This window comes from Xenopus tropicalis, chromosome 2 (assembly GCF_000004195.4).
Source record: "Xenopus tropicalis strain Nigerian chromosome 2, UCB_Xtro_10.0, whole genome shotgun sequence".
In the NCBI taxonomy this organism is placed as follows: Eukaryota; Metazoa; Chordata; class Amphibia; order Anura; family Pipidae; genus Xenopus; species Xenopus tropicalis.
Genome location: NC_030678.2, coordinates 18,435,864 through 18,455,918, shown reverse-complemented (window position 1 = coordinate 18,455,918; position 20,055 = coordinate 18,435,864). Strand labels below are relative to the sequence as shown.

At 40.2% G+C, this 20,055-nt stretch overlaps 1 protein-coding gene across 7 annotated transcripts in view; it reads right to left on the bottom strand.

The window, feature by feature from the left end:
• Positions 1 to 20,055, bottom strand: part of app (amyloid beta precursor protein) — a 117,292-nt gene that overhangs the window by 63,180 nt on the left and 34,057 nt on the right. For all 7 annotated transcript variants that reach the window (XM_012956722.1, XM_012956721.1, XM_012956723.1 and 4 more), the window contains exons 2-3: positions 13,165 to 13,332; positions 1,932 to 2,061 (exon numbers count right to left, since the gene is read on the bottom strand). In XM_012956722.1, coding sequence (XP_012812176.1) covers positions 1,932 to 2,061; positions 13,165 to 13,332 — 298 coding nt within the window. The remainder of the gene's footprint in view (positions 1 to 1,931; positions 2,062 to 13,164; positions 13,333 to 20,055) is intronic.

Here is a 20,055-nt window from a genome sequence, read left to right as displayed (position 1 = left end):
GTCTTTCCATAATTGTAACTTTTTCCATTTCGTACCTTAAGTCTACTAAAAAAAAATCAGTTAAACATGAATTAATTAAAGCTGCTAGGATTGTTTTGCCTCCGATATGTATTCATTATATCTTAAATGGGATCAATTACAAGGAACTGTGCTCCATTTTTTTCATGTGGATATTCATTTCCCTTGGACACACCAGAGCCATTTTCCCCTATACTGGGAGTGCGTTACTACCATTTGTTTGTTGTTCGTAAGAAATATTCTGTTTACTGGATGATCCAATAAACAGATTATATTTTGTAGAAATTTCTGGTGTGCAGAAGGGACTCTATCATTGGGCAGAGGTAAATGTAAGTGTAAATGTAAACTTTACACAGTTGAATTGGGAAGGGATCAGATAAATCCCTTAAACTGGGCATACACTGTATCATCTGCTTTTGTGGTTGACAAACCAGTAAACCTTAAACCAGCCTGGCCACCAATGGACTGGGCTGAGTTGGGATGATCCAATAGGTTGGCCTATACATGGGTCAATGAACTATAAACCATCTAGCGGGACTGAGTTGGCAGCTTTTATTGCCCTTTGTATGGCCACAATTACTCCATAGGAGTTACATAGATTCAGCATGATTCTTATATAACTCTGGAACATATATATAAATCACACACAATAGGCAAAATAGTTATCAAGGTGCCATAAGACAGACAGCTTCCATTCAAAAGGAGATGTAGGATTTGTGCAATAGGTAGAATTCTCTGGAACTTACAGACCCTAAAAGAATGAACCTTTCTATTAACGTCATACTTGTGTCAGTGCCAGCATTCCCCATAACAAATACACAAATATTATTTTAGAATTAACTAGAAAGAAATATAAGCTGCCAGCCAAATTGGCTAAACTGGATTTAAAAAATATAATACCGTGGGACAAAGAAGAAATAGACTATTCAGTTGTTAAAAAACAATGAGATTTTAAAGCAAATCCAATTATAAAACCATAAAGGAAAATATAGGTGACGCGTAAAATAGGTCAATTTCATGGGAAAAGTGTATATTTACTTTGAAAGCAACAAAAACGGCAGATAAAAGGTCCAAGGCCAATTATTTAGTGGCCTTATAGGACATTACCGAAATGCATTCCTAGAGTGTTTCTTAGTTGTTTGGTGCGTCACATGAAAGTTCTAGACTAGAGGGAGCGTACCAAACATGGCATGCCAAATGGGCATAATTTTACACAGATGGTGGGGTGGTAGGCCCATTGGTTGGACAGCTGTACTGACCCGCTAAGCACTTCCCAGTTACTGATAGCGGAAAACCGAGGGAGATTTTTGGTCTATGTCATTAGGCTACTAAAAAAGCACACTCAACAAAATAGCCAAAAGCTTCCTGTATGCCACTGCTCAAATGATCCATCCAGTTCCATTAAGATAGCCCTTCCTCTGCTGTACTTTTAAACATCAAAACTTAAATTCAGGTACCGAATAAAAACACCACGTTCAACTACCAAATGAACCTACAATTTCAACACTTTGTATTGGTAAGTGCAGCAAATGTACTGTACTGTTGAACAACCCCTGCCCTGGGAGAGAACATTATTTCCATTTTCTTATCTGTAGAATGTATTTCCGCTTTATTCTGTGAAAGTGCTGAGCGCAGTACAAAGCAAAACATAATGAACAACAATATATGAAGGGGGTTATTGAGTCTGTCAGCAGTGAGCTGGAAACGTTAGGCTAATGCCCAAGGCTTCAAATAACTGCACACAAATAAACAGTAAACCCACAGGCGTAAGAACAGGGGAAACATGGGAAACATCAGGCATGGGTACAATATTTATTACAACTATCAGACACCCAGTCATGTGTACGCACTTTTGTGTGCCCTACTTGAATGCGAGTTGGAGAACCCCTGTTTTTTTTAACCACCCAACCTACCTAGGCATCTGTAGGGGACCACAATGTGAGTGCGGCTCTTGCACTGCTTTCGCCCTCGCTTGCACCAGTTCTGGATTGTCACCGGCTGGTTGGCTTCAACAACGTTGGTAATCTGCAGCTCTGGGTAAACCTGAAAGCAGAAATTTAAACAGTAGTTAGAAGAAGTAAAGTTTAAAAGGGTAAAACCCATCATTTAAATAAGGAGATTCAAGTCAAGTTCAGGTTTGACTATTTGACTTCTATTCCATTAGGCCAGGGGGCATTTAGACGGTTGCTATTGTATTGGTGTCTCTTAAGCTGTCTAATATAACTAGATTGGAAGGTAATGATTGTAATCACTTACCTTTTACCCCTGCTCCTGTAAGGAGAAAACTGCACCAGCCTGGGGTGATATTAGGCACCCCCCAGTGATTTTTACCTTTGCTTGTGATAAAATGCACAAAATACATATACAGCCAGTAAAATATAGCCTATCACAGAACTTATTGAAAATGTGGGCATTGTAAGAAATACACACCTTACTCAAAAGGTGCGGAGGAATTTCAAAGCCTGTAACAGTATGTGATTACTGGGAGACCAACAGGGGAGCTGCAAATGCGAAAGTGATTAATGCAGCCAATAACATTAGGCTGGGAGGCACACTAACCCAAAACCAGCATGAAACTTTATTATGCTACTACAGGTGCCAAGACCTTTATTATTTCCATAGTACGTAAATAATAACAGACAGCACCAAAATTAATGAAAGAAAGCACTGTATCTCTGCTTGCAGCCATGGTCAAGTTATTTTGTCTGACAACAAATGGTCTATATCAAATGTATACTTTCAGATAATAATGATCAGCGCCAAAGTCTACAGAGAGAGGAAAAACAGGGAAGCATATCAGATCAATCCCAACCAGTAGGTGCCAAAACTCCTCTCCTGGGTAATTCATTTTATTATCATAAAAAGTAAAACAAAATATTGCACTTAAATATAAAAGTGGAAACTTCTTCCACTGACTTGTACACAATATTTAGCACAAAATAATTTTGGACTCTGTGACAGCTCAAGTCTGATGTCCCTAATTTACTGGTGCATAGTGCTGTTTGGGGACTATAAAGGGCCACTGAGGAGATAAATCAGAAAATTCAGCGAATGCCAATGACCTGGTGCGAGGCTGTTATGTATATTCAAAAAGGAACGAGTAATTATAGTGCTCACATACCAGGGCATGATGTAAAGCTACCCACAGGCCTAGAGAAATGCCATAAAGATAAAGCAACACAGCTACAGTATATACAATAGAGCCGTACAAGGGAGCTTTCTAAGTTCTGGCAAATGGATACAATTACATAGTAACATCATAAGTTAGGTTGAAAAAAGACACACGTCTATCAAGTTCAACCATAATGCCTATATATAACCTGCCTAACTGCTAGTTGATCCAGAGGAAGACAAAAACCCCATCTGAAGCTTCTTTCATTTGCCACAGAGGATGAGAAAATTCCTTCCAGACTCCAAGATGGCAATCGGACCAGTCCCTGGATCAACTTGTACTAAGAGCTATCTCCCATAACCCTGTATTCCCTCATTTGCTAAAAAGCCATCCAGCCCCTTCTTGAAGCCAGAACGACTGATTCAGGGAGGGAATGCTATAATTGTATAAACTTCTATCATTCAGTGGCTTTCGTTGCCATGTAGGATAGTGCCTTTCTTCTGTTTGCTTCCAGCTAAGTACAATTAGATGTTGATGTGCATGTACTATACCACCACTACATATAACTAAAGGTGATAAAGAAAAAAGTAACTACTAAAGGCCAGGTCAAAACATAGTACGTTACCATGTACTTAACAAGACCAAGTACCCCAAGGTCAACTGCTTAAAAACCAAGATCAAAGTAGTGGGTGCAGTAAAGAGTGCCAGACCTGGTTTTGTCAAGGGGTATAATCTGAGGTCTTTCAACACTTTAGAGATTAGAAAGCCTTGGTATTTACTCCAAGCAGATCTTATTGTGGGGCAAACTAAACCCTTGCTCCCCTTTTACGGAAGTGTCTTTTCCGTACCACCCCCCCATATGCCCAGCACTGCATATTATTAAATTCACAGTCGGTAGAAAAGTGTTTGGAAAATGTCTTGGGATGACGAGAACAGTCTTAGAATATTCATCAGACAGCTGTCTCAGGTCAGTTCATAGCACAGTAACATCACAAGACTTTCCTTTTCTCACAAATGGCATTTTCTACCGAATGTTTTCAATTGGCAACATGAACAACAGGTGGTGGTTTTTGTGTCAGATTCATGTTAGCAGTGCAAAAAACGCCAATATCTTGAAAACTAAAAAAAAAAAAAAAGATGTAAAATTGCTCAGAAAAAAGCAATATTACATGAAATAGTTTGAAGGGTTTACATTTGCTTTAAGCATGGAGGGCAAGGAGAGGCTATAAAGCACATGGATAATGGTGTACTGAGATAAGGTATTCCAAGTGGGGGAAACAGGGATGCAGGGTATGTGAGGCTATGCCAAAAGAAAAAAAAAATAATACTATATATCATTTATAATATGCAGTATGTCCTGTCCATGATTACATGTTCATGGTGCCTACTAAACAGGGAAGGCCTATACATAAGCTGAATGTAGTATTAGCAATGCTGGGAGGGATCTGGAAAATCTCAAGGTTTCTGACCACTGTAAAGTTATTTGTTTCAGATTTATGTACCTCAGGCATTATAGGTTGTGAGCCAAAGAATCTAAAAACCTCCACCCTATGCTGTTTTGTTCTCTCCCGGCTGAATCATGTGAATATTTGGCACATTGCTTTCCTATGCAGTTTTATTCTGTACAAATGTGTATAAAATATGCACCCACACGCTGAGGCTCGACCACCACCCCACTGATCTGTTATGCCCCAGGAAATTAATGAGCAATGTGTTAAATGAACCCAATGAAAATTAATGGGAAGCTTAATGATTCCGCTGGTAAAAATCATTACAGCATGAAACAGCACATTGACAATTGAAAGGTACTGCTATTTTTTTTTACCGATGGTAACCATTGTTACTACCTTGATATGAGCTATGGGGGCACCTAGCTGGTGATTTTAAAGGGGAACTCCACCCAAAACACAACTTAAGCTTTTTGAAAAGTTAAGAAAATTTCAAGTAAATTTGCAATAAACATCAATTAAAAAATATGCAGCTTTTTCATGATTTTTAATGTAATAATATGATTTGGATCAGTTAATGAAGAGTGGTCCTCTGTTCTCCTGCTGATCTGGCTGACTACATCAATGTAACTTCAATGTTTTAGTCCCTCCTCCCCTGCTGGTATATCAAATGATGCAGAAAGAGGAGAACTGTTTTTCAGCTTGGCTTCGGCATATAAAAATGGTATTTATTCCTATTTTTTGAAGGAACAGATTATAGTGATAGGTATAATAGGGGTTTCTGTGTTGTGTGGGCTCTTTAACAAATTTTGGTTTGGAAGCCTCTTTAAACACAATGTATTCTGCCCAAATAAGTCTCTACAGGGCAAACATGATGAACAAGGTGACAAGCAACTCTCACTCATGAATATACATAGAGTTGACAAGGGGGTAGCAATGGCTTGAAAATCTGCAGTATTTTGCATAATGAAATAGCTGACTGAACAAAATAATTAGCGTTAATATAAAACTGAAGCTTTCCATATGTTAATGTCACACTTACTGTACTCGAGCTCTGCTTGCACGGAGGACACAGACATATAAGGACCGGCAACAGCACAAAGGTCATTTTTATTTTTGAAAACAAATCTATTTTATTGAGAAAGATTTTCGTTCGTTGAACCGTGAACCGCATTTTCCCATTAAGCTGGCCACGGACGTTATCAATATTAATGTACAAAGTGAAGTTGGCACAATGACTATATACTATGGGTATCGGTCAGTTTGGGGATGACCCAAAGGATCACCCAATCCACTGGCAGTAAAGCCAGCTGAAAAGGGAACTCCACCCAACCCACTGGCAGTAAAGCCAGCTGAAAAGGGAACTTCACCCAACCCACTGGAAGTAAAGCCAGCTGAAAAGGGAACTCCACCCAACCCACTGGCAGTAAAGCCAGCTGAAAAGGGAACTCCACCCAACCCACTGGCAGTAAAGCCAGCTGAAAAGGGAACTCCACCCAATCCACTGGCAGTAAAGCCAGCTGAAAAGGGAACTCCACCCAACCCACTGGCAGTAAAGCCAGCTGAAAAGGGAACTCCGCCCAACCCACTGGAAGTAAAGCCAGCTGAAAAGGGAACTCCACCCAACCCACTGGCAGTAAAGCCAGCTGAAAAGGGAACTCCACCCAACCCACTGGAAGTAAAGCCAGCTGAAAAGGGAACTCCACCCAACCCACTGGCAGTAAAGCCAGCTGAAAAGGGAACTCCACCCAATCCACTGGCAGTAAAGCCAGCTGAAAAGGGAACTCCACCCAATCCACTGGCAGTAAAGCCAGCTGAAAAGGAACTCCACCCAATCCACTGGCAGTAAAGCCAGCTGAAAAGGGAACTCCACCCAACCCACTGGAAGTAAAGCCAGCTGAAAAGGGAACTCCACCCAATCCACTGGCAGTAAAGCCAGCTGAAAAGGGAACTCCACCCAACCCACTGGCAGTAAAGCCAGCTGAAAAGGGAACTCCACCCAACCCACTGGCAGTAAAGCCAGCTGAAAAGGGAACTCCACCCAACCCACTGGCAGTAAAGCCAGCTGAAAAGGGAACTCCACCCAATCCACTGGCAGTAAAGCCAGCTGAAAAGGGAACTCCACCCAATCCACTGGCAGTAAAGCCAGCTGAAAAGGGAACTCCACCCAACCCACTGGCAGTAAAGCCAGCTGAAAAGGGAACTCCACCCAATCCACTGGCAGTAAAGCCAGCTGAAAAGGGAACTCCACCCAACCCACTGGAAGTAAAGCCAGCTGAAAAGGGAACTCCACCCAATCCACTGGCAGTAAAGCCAGCTGAAAAGGGAACTCCACCCAATCCACTGGCAGTAAAGCCAGATGAAAGGGGAACTTCACCAAACCCATTGGCAGTAAAGCCAGCTGAAAGGGGAACTCCACCCAATCCACTGGCAGTAAAGCCAGCTGAAAGGGGAACTCCACCCAACCCACTGGCAGTAAAGCCAGCTGAAAGGGGAACTCCACCCAATCCACTGGCAGTAAAGCCAGATGAAAGGGGAACTTCACCCAAACACAACTTAAGCTTTTTGAAAAGTAAAAATAATTTCAAGCAACTTTGCAATATACATTTAAAAATATGCAGCTTTTTTATGACTTTTAATGTAATAATATGGTTTGGAACAGTTATTGAAGCCTGTTCTCCCTACTGATTTGGCTGACTACATCAATGTTTTAGTCCCTCCTCCTCTGTGGTATTTCAAATGATGCAGAGCAGTTACCTAAGCCTGGCTCCCCTTGTTCTCCTGCTGATCTGGCTGACTACTTTGAGACTCTGTAACAGTGGTTGACTGCCCCAGCCTGCATCCTCCTTAGTGCCTGTACACGTGATGGCAATAAGGAATAAAATAAGACAGTGCAATTCATTGCTGGTTATGAAATTCCTGCATGCTGTCTGTAAGCTGTGGAGTTGTTGTTACAATTTGTAACATCAATGTTTTTGTCCCTCCTCCCCTGCCAGGATTTTAAATGATGCAGAAAGAGAAGACTGGTTTGGAGATGGATTTCAGCATATAAAAATAGTATTTCTTCATACTTTTGGAAGGAACTAATTACAGCGATATACAGGTATACAGATACAGGTATATTAGGGGTTTCTGTGTTGTGTGGGGCTCTTTAACTAAATGTCTGTTTGGAAGCTGGAGTTCCCCTTGAAATATGCTCCATTTGTGCCATCATTATAAAAGCTTTAGAATAATAAGTGCCAATGAGCTAGATGAGTGTCAGAGCATTTGTCTTAAAGACACAGAGCAGGATCAATAGCCCTTTATGTGCCTGGAGAGACCCATGACCTATGCAGTAATGACAGCGAGAGAGATAAGATACCCTGGCTGAAGCAGAAGAAATAAAAACCAGTGAAGCTATTAAAAAAAATAAATGAAATCCAAAGCCTAATGTGACGGAAAAAAACAGCGCTATTAGAGAGAAGTAACAAATAAAATGGGACTATATAAATGGGATAATTATGTGACGAGAGAAACCCTCCAGCACCAAGTGCTGCTGATCTACAGCCCACTAGTAATGACTGCAGTACTGCGGGGTAGTAAAAACAAGGAATTATCATGCTGTCCCTATAAAATCAGGACAGCATTTGCGCAGCAGTTTGGGGCCACTGAGAGTCCATGGGCAGACAGAGGGCACTCTTAAAATGGCAATTTTCTATTTAGGAGTACCCAATAGCACATACTACGAAAAAAGTATATTTTTATAAAACTGGTTTATTTAGAAGAAGCAGGGTTTTACGAATGCAATATATTTTTATAGAGACCTACATTGTTTGGGGGGTTTAGTTTTCCTTCCTTCCACATTCTTACCTCAGGCCTAGTGGTAATAAAGGGGCAAATTGCCAGCTGAAAGCTTACGCCACGCTGCAGGTTGCTAATATGTTCTGTTTTAGGAGAGGGGGCCAACATGATGAGGGGGACTGCAACAAAGGCAAAAATTGGAGACTAGGGCCACATTTGAAATTCATAGAAAAGATTTAGTTGCCCTTTAAGTTTAGAGACGGTGTAAGAGTGTGTACAGCCGATGATTCAAGCTTTTGAACATTTCCAAAACTACAAGGTGGCTCCTATTTGAGATTATCCTTAATGCACTCTCTCAGTACATCACTATTAAGCTGGCCATACACGTGGCGATCTGACGATGTTTCGTGCAAAACATCGTCAGATCCGCCACACACCATTCAGGGCTGAATCGGCAGGTAAGGAGGTAGAAACAATAGGATTTCTACCTCCTTCTGCCGATTCAGCGCTGAAGGGAGATTTTGGTCAAGCGCCTTCTATGGCGCCCGATCAAAATTTTCAAACTGGTCCGATCGGTGAGTCGGCTGATATCAGCAGCTTCCTGCGATATCGGTCGACTCGCTGACATACCATACACGCACCGAATATCGCACGAAACCAGGTTTCGTACGATATTATCGGTGCGTGTATGGCCACCTTTACTCCTACAACACAAGCATTCAGCTCTAAAAGCCTAACAACCCAGTTATATTATTTGCCCATGTTAATAGCTAATCCTATTCAGCACTCAAACACTGGGCCAACCGGATTACTTACCTTCTCTGTACCTTGCAAATATCACCTGTTTACCTTATTATAAGCCCATATGGTAAAAGCCCATATGGTAAAAGCCCATATGGCAAAAGCCCATATGGTAAAAGCCCATACAGCAAAAGCCCATATGGTAATAGCCCATAAAGCAAAAGCCCATATGGTAATAGCCCATAAAGCAAAAGCCCATATGGTTAAACCCCATAAAGCAAAAGCCCATATGGTAAAAGCCCATAAAACAAAAGCCCATATGGTAATAGCCCATAAAGCAAAAGCCCATATGGTAATAGCCCATAAAGCAAAAGCCCATATGGTAAAAGCCCATAAAGCAAAAGCCCATATGGTAAAAGCCCATACAGTAATAGCCCATAAAGCAAAAGCCCATACGGTAAAAGCCCATAAAGCAAAAGCCCATACAGTAACAGCCCATATGGTAAAAGCCCATAAAGCAAAAGCCCATATGGTAAAAGCCCATATGGTAAAAGCCCATATGGTAAAAGCCCATATGGCAAAAGCCCATATGGCAAAAGCCCATATGGTAAAAGCCCATACAGCAAAAGCCCATATGGTAATAGCCCATAAAGCAAAAGCCCATATGGTAATAGCCCATAAAGCAAAAGCCCATATGGTTAAACCCCATAAAGCAAAAGCCCATGTGGTAAAAGCCCATAAAACAAAAGCCCATATGGTAATAGCCCATAAAGCAAAAGCCCATATGGTAATAGCCCATAAAGCAAAAGCCCATATGGTAAAAGCCCATAAAGCAAAAGCCCATTTGGTAATAGCCCATAAAGCAAAAGCCCATATGGTAAAAGCCCATACAGTAATAGCCCATAAAGCAAAAGCCCATACGGTAAAAGACCATAAAGCAAAAGCCCATATGGTAAAAGCCCATATGGTAAAAGCCCATAAATTAAAAGCCCATAAATTAAAAGCCCATATGGTAAAAGCCCATAAAGCAAAAGCCCATATAGCAAAAGCCCATATGGTAAACGCCCATATAGTAAAAGCCCATATGGTAAACGCCCATATAGTAAAAGCCCATATGGTAAAAGCCCATAAATTAAAAGCCCATATGGTAAAAGCCCATAAGGTAAAAGCCCATACAGTAATAGCCCATAAAGCAAAAGCCCATACGGTAAAAGCCCATATGGTAAAAGCCCATAAAGCAAAAGCCCATATGGTAAAAGCCCATAAAGCAAAAGCCCATATGGTAAACGCCCATATAGTAAAAGCCCATATGGTAAACGCCCATATGGTAAAAGCCCATATGGTAAACGCCCATATAGTAAAAGCCCATATAGTACAAACCTAGTTTACCTTAAAAAAATAAATAAATAAACTTCTGCACACTTCGTCAGTTATTTTAAGGTTCACAGGTGCCTATTTGTTGCGTACCACATGACTTCAGCAATTTCATAAACAAAATCTAGATGCTTTGAATATGCATTAGGGAGAGGGAACGTGCCGGTCTTTCCTGCATACTGATGAGAAGCTGCCGATGTGACTGATTTGGAGATATTCTTAAACAAAGGGGCGTTTTGCTGTTGTCACTTGACAGCTGTCACAACACCCACGCAGGCCCGGTACATATATTCATTTATGCTTCTAATCAGAATACCAGGAAAACACCCAGAGGGCAAAGCCAATCAAACATGTTACAGTCGGTTCTGTGTCAGCCTACAGCTGCCATGTATTGTGAGGCAGGAATCAAATTATAAAATATAGATATTTCTATGCACAACGAATTTATGGTAATTATATTGCAAGCTCTATTGAGCAGGCCCTCTTTACCCCCTGTATTGATCTGCTTGAGCACTATGTATGTATGATATTTACACCCTTTCTATTGTACAACAATGCAGAATCTGTAGCTACTTTGTAAATATCTGAAAATAATGACTGGCTTAATTTAGTTAGAGAGTGGGCTAAGGTAGCTGCAGTATACATGGGCACAGCCAGTGTGCAAAAACAGATGGGGTCTCCTGATATTTTATTTTACGTGTATTTCCATGCTGTGAAACACAATAAGGGTTTCTGCTTTGGCGCAGCTTAGCAAGCCTGGACTTACCGATCCCAATGCAGGAAATAATGGTGGGTGCACAATTTGGGAATGAAAATATTTAAAATTTTGTAGAAAGTGAAAAACCTGAAAGCATGAAAATGGCTAAAGGAGAACTAAACTAAAAGATCTGGGCATACAAGGGCCAACCTGCTCCTGTAAAGAACAGATCTTTACCCAATAATAAATAAATAAATGTGGCCTCCTACATACTGAGTTAAATTGGTCTGATCTGATTGGTCAGCTCCTCATACCCCTTTGGGATTATTACACTGAAGAGGCCCTCATGTAGCTGGATTTCCTAACCTGCCCCATAGATATCTGATCCATTTTCAGCCGCATACTGGTTGTGCAAAAGCCTCTATACGCAGGTTAACAATCTTCTGAGGCGCCAGCTTTTATTGGTCCGTGGATTGCTCACCTTAAAGGAACAGTAACACCAAAAAATGAAAGTGTATAAAAGTAACTAAAATATAATGTGCTGCTGCCCTGCACTGGTAAAAGTTGTTTACTTCAGAAAGTCTACTATAATTTATATAAATAAGCTGCTATGTAGCCATGGAGGCAGCCAAAGGAGAAAAGGCACAGGCACATAGCAAAAGCAAATAACAGATAAAACACTATTGTATTCCACAGAGCTTATCTGTTATCTGCTATGTAACCTGTGCCTTTTCTCCTTTTTTCCAGCTTGAATGGCTGCCCCCGTGGCTACACAGCAGCTTATTATATAAATTATAGTAGTGTTACTGTAGCAAACACACCAGTTTTACCAGTGCAGGGCAACAGTGCATTATATTTTTATTACTTTAAAGCTCTTTCATTTTTTAGTGTTACTGTTCCTTTAAAAAGGACAACAAATAATAAAACCTGAGGCATGCCAGGTGTTTTTTTGGGGGGAGAAACGGTTGTCACCACCTGTGCTGCCTTCTATTGACTTGAATGGCAACGCTTTTCACCCCTGGTTGTTATTAAATTTAATGACAGGTATTACAGGCAGTGCCAGACGTTTCTCTGCTGGCAGACAAACAGTGCCATTACCCCGCAGATTGGCAGAAGCGCTGCCCTAAGCTACTAAATAAACAGATTTAATAAAGACACCTATTTCTTAAAAGGATTCTGTCATGATTTTTATGGGGTACTTTTTACTTCTACTACTTCTATACACTGTTTACATAGCAAATAATTTACTCTACCATTTAACATTTTATTCTTGAACCAACAAATGTATTTTTTAGCAATAATATTGGTGTGTAGGCGCCATCTCAGTGCATTGTGCCTGAGTCTGAGCTTTCAGAAGGAGCCAGCGCTACACATTAGAACTGCTTTCAGCTAACCTATTGTTTCTTCTACTCCCATGTAACTGGAGGAGTCCCAAGCCGGACTTGGATTACTATTGAGTGCTATTCTGATACCTACTCGGAGCTGCTATCTTGCTCCCTTCCCACTGTTCTGCTGATCGGCTGCTGGAGGGGAGGGGGGGGGGATATCACTCCAACTTGCAGCGCAGCAGTAAAGTGTGCCTGAGTCTGAGCTTTCAGAAGGAGCCAGCGCTACACATTAGGACTGCTTTCAGGTAACCTATTGTTTCTAGTACTCCCATGTAACTGGAGGAGACCCATATTTTAAAATTAATAAAATTGTTATGCTGATCAGGGGATGATATCAGCAGTAAATTGTGACTGAAGTTTATCAGAGCACAGGTCACATGACTGTGGCACCCTGGGAAATGAAGGCTATGGCTAGTCCCATGTGAAATTTCAAAATTAAATATAAAAAATGTGTTTTTGAAAAACGGATTTCAATGCAGGATTCTGCTGGAGAAGCTCTATTAGCTGAAGTGTTTTGAAAAAAAACATGTTTTCCCATGACAGTATTGCTTTACTGACTGGTCACATTATAGCCCAATGCATCTCTTGAAATGATAAGCAACTTACGTCCTGACAGTACTGCAGGATTCCCTCCTTGGTTCCGATGCAGCCCTTTGTCCCAGACACATCGGTCTCCCATTTCCCATTCTGAACATTCATGTGCATATTCAGCTTGCCACAGAACATAGCAATCTGTGGCTCTGCCAACAGGCCGGCATTTCCATCTGCTGGTACCTAGAAGAGAACGAGGATACATGTTGGTCACCATCATTAGCATGAAATAAATTTTAAATATATGACAGGTCAAGGTGAAGGCATTTGATCAACCAAGACTAGAGATCTACAAGTTATCTTACTTTGCAAGAGCTTCTGCTACCCAGTTCAAATAAATATGGGGCCCCTGGTTGCACTTATTAGCTTTATATACCCCCAAAGTTATATGATACTATAATATATTGTTTATCATACACAGGTCAGGGGGGGGCTTATAGATATCCAACCAATCATAACGCTTGGATTGGTCCAAGACAGGATTGATACACCAAACTGGCATATCATATGGGGGCCTTCGCATGCATGTTTATAATGTTTGGTTGGAGATTGACCACAGAAAGAGAATAGTAAACAGATCCAGATGAATAAAGAATATGATCAATATATGTTTGAAAAATGATTTATTATCCAAAGAGCTGGCTTTCGAGGGCACTCTGTCTACACTGGGATATTGATAATCATGCTCCTATTGGGTTGATGGATTACTTGCCAGTTACCCTTTAAAATTTAAAAGCTTAAGGGAAATAACAAAAAGGTATATTCTGACAGGGGGAAAAAAGGTATTCTCAAAGCTCAGAAAACACATTATCCACCATCCCGAGACTGACTCTATATTTTATTCATTTTTATACAGCTTTCCCTGTACGCCATTTTATAAATGTACAATGCAGGCACAAAGAGAATCCAATATTTAAAACAAACGTTCAGCAAACAGACACTTAGGCTAAGGACCCACGGAGTGGTTCAGTCGCCCACGATAGATCTCGGCTACCACGGGTGACTAGCCGCTCCGAAATGGCTTTCCACTGGCGACAACAGGAGTCGCCAGTGAAAAGCCCTTTGCATCGATTCCGTATTCAAAGTCACGCAAAGAAAGTGATAGTGGTTAAAATGGCTACCAAATCAACCTGTCTCGCAATTACATCAGATTGTTGCCCATAGGAAATGTTTTATAATATTTGCAAAAAAAAAAATCTCAGTCTCATTGGAAAAAAATAAGATTTTCTGCAAAATCTTCTATGTATTCAGTATAGTGCCATTAAAATAATCTTTCCTCAACAACAATCAGCAATGAGAAAACGAGATTATTCATGTCTATTAAGCAGGTAATTCGGAAGTTATACATTTTTTTTTTCCAGGACAATAAATGACAACTTTGACATCTGAGTACCCTAAAAATACAGCGAAATTTACCACATAAAAATAATTATATTTACTGGGTGACTAGATCCTATCAGGCTTTTATTTATTACATACGCTGGCTGTAAATGGAGGAAACATTTACTAATAAATGACCCCATAAAAATGTCAGCGGCTTAACGAGGAGCTGAGGCAGCGCAGGGAGCTGGGTGGGAAAACAACAGTAAGGGACTAGATATAACTGAATAACAGATAATAGGAGACATTTATTATTATAAAGGCAGTTGCGAAGGCTGAGCGCCTGCAGCTATTTGATGAATTATGGGAGTCGGAGGAGATAATAGCGAATTCCCCTCACTAATCATGGGCATGCAATACGCACCTCGGTGATAAATCCCAAAATCTTTATATTATGCATTCACAACACAAGAGACATTATATCAAATCCAATTCTTTCATTTTCTTTTATTTTTTTGGTTTTTTTTCCCCATTTCAGATGGCATAAAGCATAACTTCACATTTGCCTGTGGGGGTAATTCTACTTTAGTGCCTAAGCGAAGCAGTCCCTATTGGTCAGAGAGAAGAATTCTCTTTAAAGACAATGGGAGGGGGGTTGTGTATTAAAAATGGGCAAATTTGCACTTTGGTTGCTATGGGTTACTGCCCATCAAAAGTCTGACTGGCTTACTGCTGGGGTTGGTAATAACACCTATAAAACACCTGCCAAGGCCAGGGCCGATTTGATAAATTAACCAGCAATGTAGCTGCCGATTAATCTGTAATATCCTTAAGATAAACCGCTGGCCCACTCTAGATCTGCCCCTAATCCACCCCAAATATACATCACTCTACATGGGTTCCACAGGCCATCATTCATCGTAGCCCTGCGCCTTTTACAGAATAATACCACCCATTTCACATCACCGCCCTGCCCCCATAGCCTGGTGAAAATGAGTGAATTTACTGGTGAAAAGTAGCAACCAGAGTTACTGCCCACTTGCAATTTGCCCAGTGTTTATAGATATGCCCTCAAGGTTCCCAGGCATTGGGTGGGAAGAGTAGATAATTAGATTAGAAGCTAAGGGGAACCTGACAACATGAGTGTTCTTGGAAAGGTTGGGGTCCAAGGCAAAATATTTGGTTTGGGTCCATTACAATCAAGTGGCCATAGATTCAGCTGCAATGCCCATTGCTGGCACCACATAAATAAATGACGATGATCAAAGTGTTAAATCAAGTGAATATAATACTAAACATAAGAGTATATACTGTAAATCAGTGGCGAGAGTGTATAAATTCTGAAGACTAATAAAACTGATTAAACCTCTTAGGGCGAGCATTATGTAAACATAAAAACTGCCAGAAAGTGATTTTTATATACTTTCAGCACCGAGCGATGATTCATTCTCTAATTAAAGGCAATGGCTGATTATGGTTTGAGGCCAGTGGAAAAATATAAGGTGACTTTGGTAATTTATTGTCCCAGGGCCCAGATTTGCATAAACACAGCAGAAATGTCTCCGATTAATGGGAAAAATAGCTGCAGGCCTATTGCTTGCGCTGCGCTGACATCTACACCCTCATTTCGGCTTTTTTACAAATACAATGAAGTATTGATTTCCTTTCTATGGTTCCATAGATTTCATTTGCAAAGGTGGAATAAAACATAATTGCATTAATAAGGTCTGGCTACTTGCCTAACTGTATATATGCAATATAAATTCAATTTGTGATGTTGTGTGCAAGTCTTATAATGTTATGGGCCTGTTATCCAGAATACACACAACCTGTTTTTTTCTGGATAAGGGTTCCTTCCGTAGTTTGGATTTCCATACCTTAAGTCTGGTAAAAAATAATTTAAACATTAAAAGAACCCAGTAGGATTGCTTTGTCTACAATAAGGATTAAAGTGGACCTGTCACCCAGACATGAAAATCTGTATAATAAAAGTCCTGTTCAAATTAAACATAAAACCCAAATTCATTTTTATATTAACACATCCAAACCCATTTTAAAGACATTTAAAAATCACAGCTGTCAATCATATATTGCTTGCCCCGCCTCTATGCCTTAGGAATAGAGGCGGGGCAGGCAATAACTTTAGCTTTCCATTCAGCACTTCCTAGATGTCACTGCACATCTCACTTTCCCCTCCCTCCTCCTCATCTAATCGTGTAGCCAGTGCATGGGCATCTGGTCCCCCATTCTGGCACATAAACAAGATTTTGGCATGATACAAAGCTTGCCTTCATAACAGTGTCCACAAAATGGTGCCTGCCTGCTTGCTTTGATTGTGTAATTCCAAGACGGAAGGAAACAAGGTTTATATTATTTATATAGAGTAAGTAAAGTTTATTTTGCTCAACTAACAATATAGAAAATAATTTGGACTTATTTCTAAGGGTGACAGGTCCGCTTTAATGATAGCCTTAGTTAAGATAGCCCTTCCTAGTGATGCTGTAATGGCAGATTCTGTTAATGCCTATAAGGGGGGCCTGGATGAGTTCTTGAACAATCAGAATATCCAAGGCTATTGTGATACTAATATCTACAGTTAGTACTAGTGGTTGTATATATAGTTTATGTATGTGAGTGTATAGATTGGTAAGTATAGGTTGTGTGTGCTGGGTTTACTTAAAAGGCTTGAACTTGATGGACTCTGGTCTTTTTTTCAACCCTATGAAACTATGTAAGATAAAGTACAAGGTACAGGTATAGGATCCCTTATCCGGAAAACCGTTATCCAGAAAGGCCATCTCCCATAGACTCCATTATAAGCAAATAATAATAATTTTTAAAAGTGATTCCCTTTTTCTCTGTAATTATAAAACAGTACCTTGTACTTGATCAAAATAATCTTATTGGGTTTATTCTATATGTAAATGATTTTTTAACAAACTTAAGTTAGGGAGATCCAAATTACAGAAAGATCCCTTATCCGGAAACCCCCAGGTCCCATACCTATACTGGTTTATTAAAACAGAAATAATAATTTTTATAAATGTGAATGATTTGATTAAAATCGACTCTGTGGGTTGGCCTTCCCATAATTCAGAGCTTTCTTGATAAAGGGTATCTGGATAACAGATCCCATACCTGTACATGAAATAGGTATCACTCACACTATACTGCCCGTTGTTCTGCCTGTGCCAAGCTGTATGCTCATTGGCACTGACCAAAACTGGAATCCAAATGCAACTTTACCATAAATATGAAATGCCAGGAATGCGAATGAGGTTAAGGAACCAGCATTGATGCTCTCTGGACCTTCAGGATTGGTGGTAAGGAAAGGAAAAAAGTAATCTACTATGCAGTGTAATGAGGCCATCGCTGTGCCCCGTCATATCATCATTTATTTGGAATAATCCAAAGGGTACCTCAAGCTTAGTGAAACTTTCCCTTTAAGTGGGGAATCATAGGCAATAGGGAGATTATTGGAATCTGAGACACAAAACATCTCACTGGCAAGGTTACACATTCTGGCACACCATCAAGAACATTGAACGCTGAAGAAACCCAATTATAAAGATGTCCAGCCATCTGGTAGCATTCCCTATCACTAGCCAGCTATTGAATCACCATTCTTTTAAAGCAGGCGTGACATCAGGAATATGTAGCCTGATTAATTTGACCCTAACTTTGGTCCAAAAAACTAATTATTGGACTATTATTTAAGTTAAATATTTTTTTGCCCACTATTGTTCCAGGAGGGCGTCCCTGATCTTGCCCTTGCTGAATTTATTAAAAATATATATATTACGATAGCGGGCCCTTTAGAAATAACTTTTCGCAACAGTGAATTGGCTTTAAGAAGTAAAAAAAAATTCTCATACAAACACACTGATTTTCCAATGAATTGCTCTTCTATGGTTAAACAATGCTCATTCCATAATTTGATTGTTAATAGGGACTGATTGCCCATACAACACCTTGGTTACCCTTTCAAGGTCAAGAACCTTCATGAATAGATTCACAGTGACAGCAGCTCAGGCTTCTTGTGAAGCAAAGCAATCAACTGTTATCTCCATCCTAGGGGTGCAGAATGGGAGGCTTAGGGAAATGGAACAAATTTCTAACGAAAATCCATAGTATTGGGAACCAAGGGTGAGAATCCCAGAGTCACGCGGTCTCTGGCTTCGGAGATTTCTCCAGTCTTTATGAGAACTGACATACAACGGATATTATTTCACGCCTGGATCATTTTAACTTAGGTCTCAGGTAGGAAGGGATTTCTGATCAGAATAACAAGAGTTGTTTTTTTAAAAAACAAAGATTTTTTTTCAGCTGCCATTGAACAAAATAAAATGTTAATGTGATACAGGGGACAAGTTGGTAGTGCTGATATGAGGAAAAACACAGTAATGATAATCTATAGACAGCATTCACCAAATCTGGTACTTAAGGTGCAGCGAGTAGAAGGTAGGCAGAGAACCAAGACCTCTCAGTATTAATAGTATTGATGTCCCTGGTACAGTAATACATTTTTGCTCCAGCAATATAAAAGATCAACCCTGAAGAACGTTCCTAAAAGTGTTCCAATCATACTGGAAAATAAGCCAATGGTCATAGATTTCCAGTATGGAGTCACTGCAGAACATTACGTGCTGAAGTTAGGTCCGAGGTCAAGGATTCTGAACATGTGGGTCAGGACCCAAAAATGGCTGCCCTGCTTGAGGTGGGCCCCCGGAATATAATGAAAATTTCTCCAATGCAATAGGCTATAGCACTGATAAAATCCAAGAATGTTCCTTAAGCAACTGGGTGGAATCTTGTGGTCACATAACCAAACTGAGCTATGTTGCCATTACCGTGGGTCAGTTTATAACCCCAGCTGGGTATTAAATAATAATATACAATCATTTTATATGCTCCTGTTTAAAAGAAAACTCTCTATGCTCATGCTGGTGAAAGATTTGTCCTATTTACCAAAGAGAGATCTGTCTCCAGGCATCACTGTCCCTTTAATGAAAGCGCATATTCTGCATTCCGTCACATTCCTACATACCCAAGATCCCACCTGACAAGGACATGTCATCCCAAAAGCTCCCGCTGCATTGTAACCTTGCAAAGCCCTCTTGTCTCACTATAAAATATCATTTGAAATATTTACATTACTTGCTCACTCTTGCGCTACTCCAAAGAAGATTTAAACAATTTCCTGCATCCATAAATTCCTCTACCTCCTCCCTTCATCCTTCCGGCAGAGGAAAAGTACAAGACCGGCAAATACTGAGGAAGGTGGCTCATAAATTCCCTTTGTGGCACTGCAGGTAAAGGAGTAAATATATCTTCAGCGCACTTAATCTGAAACGACTGCACCTTCTTGCCGCAGACAATAAATGGCTAATAGCCTTGTGCATCACAATAAGAAAAGTCAGGTTATTTCCAGTAAAAGTCTTCCGACACCAAATCAATTGCTAATTTACTTGTATATAGGATTGTGTTAGGACTGATGTAGTTGGACTTAACTTTTATAGCCAAGTTCCTATAGCTCTATTATTAACAATTTGTTCCAGAAGACCAGAACAGGTTACTGATACATTA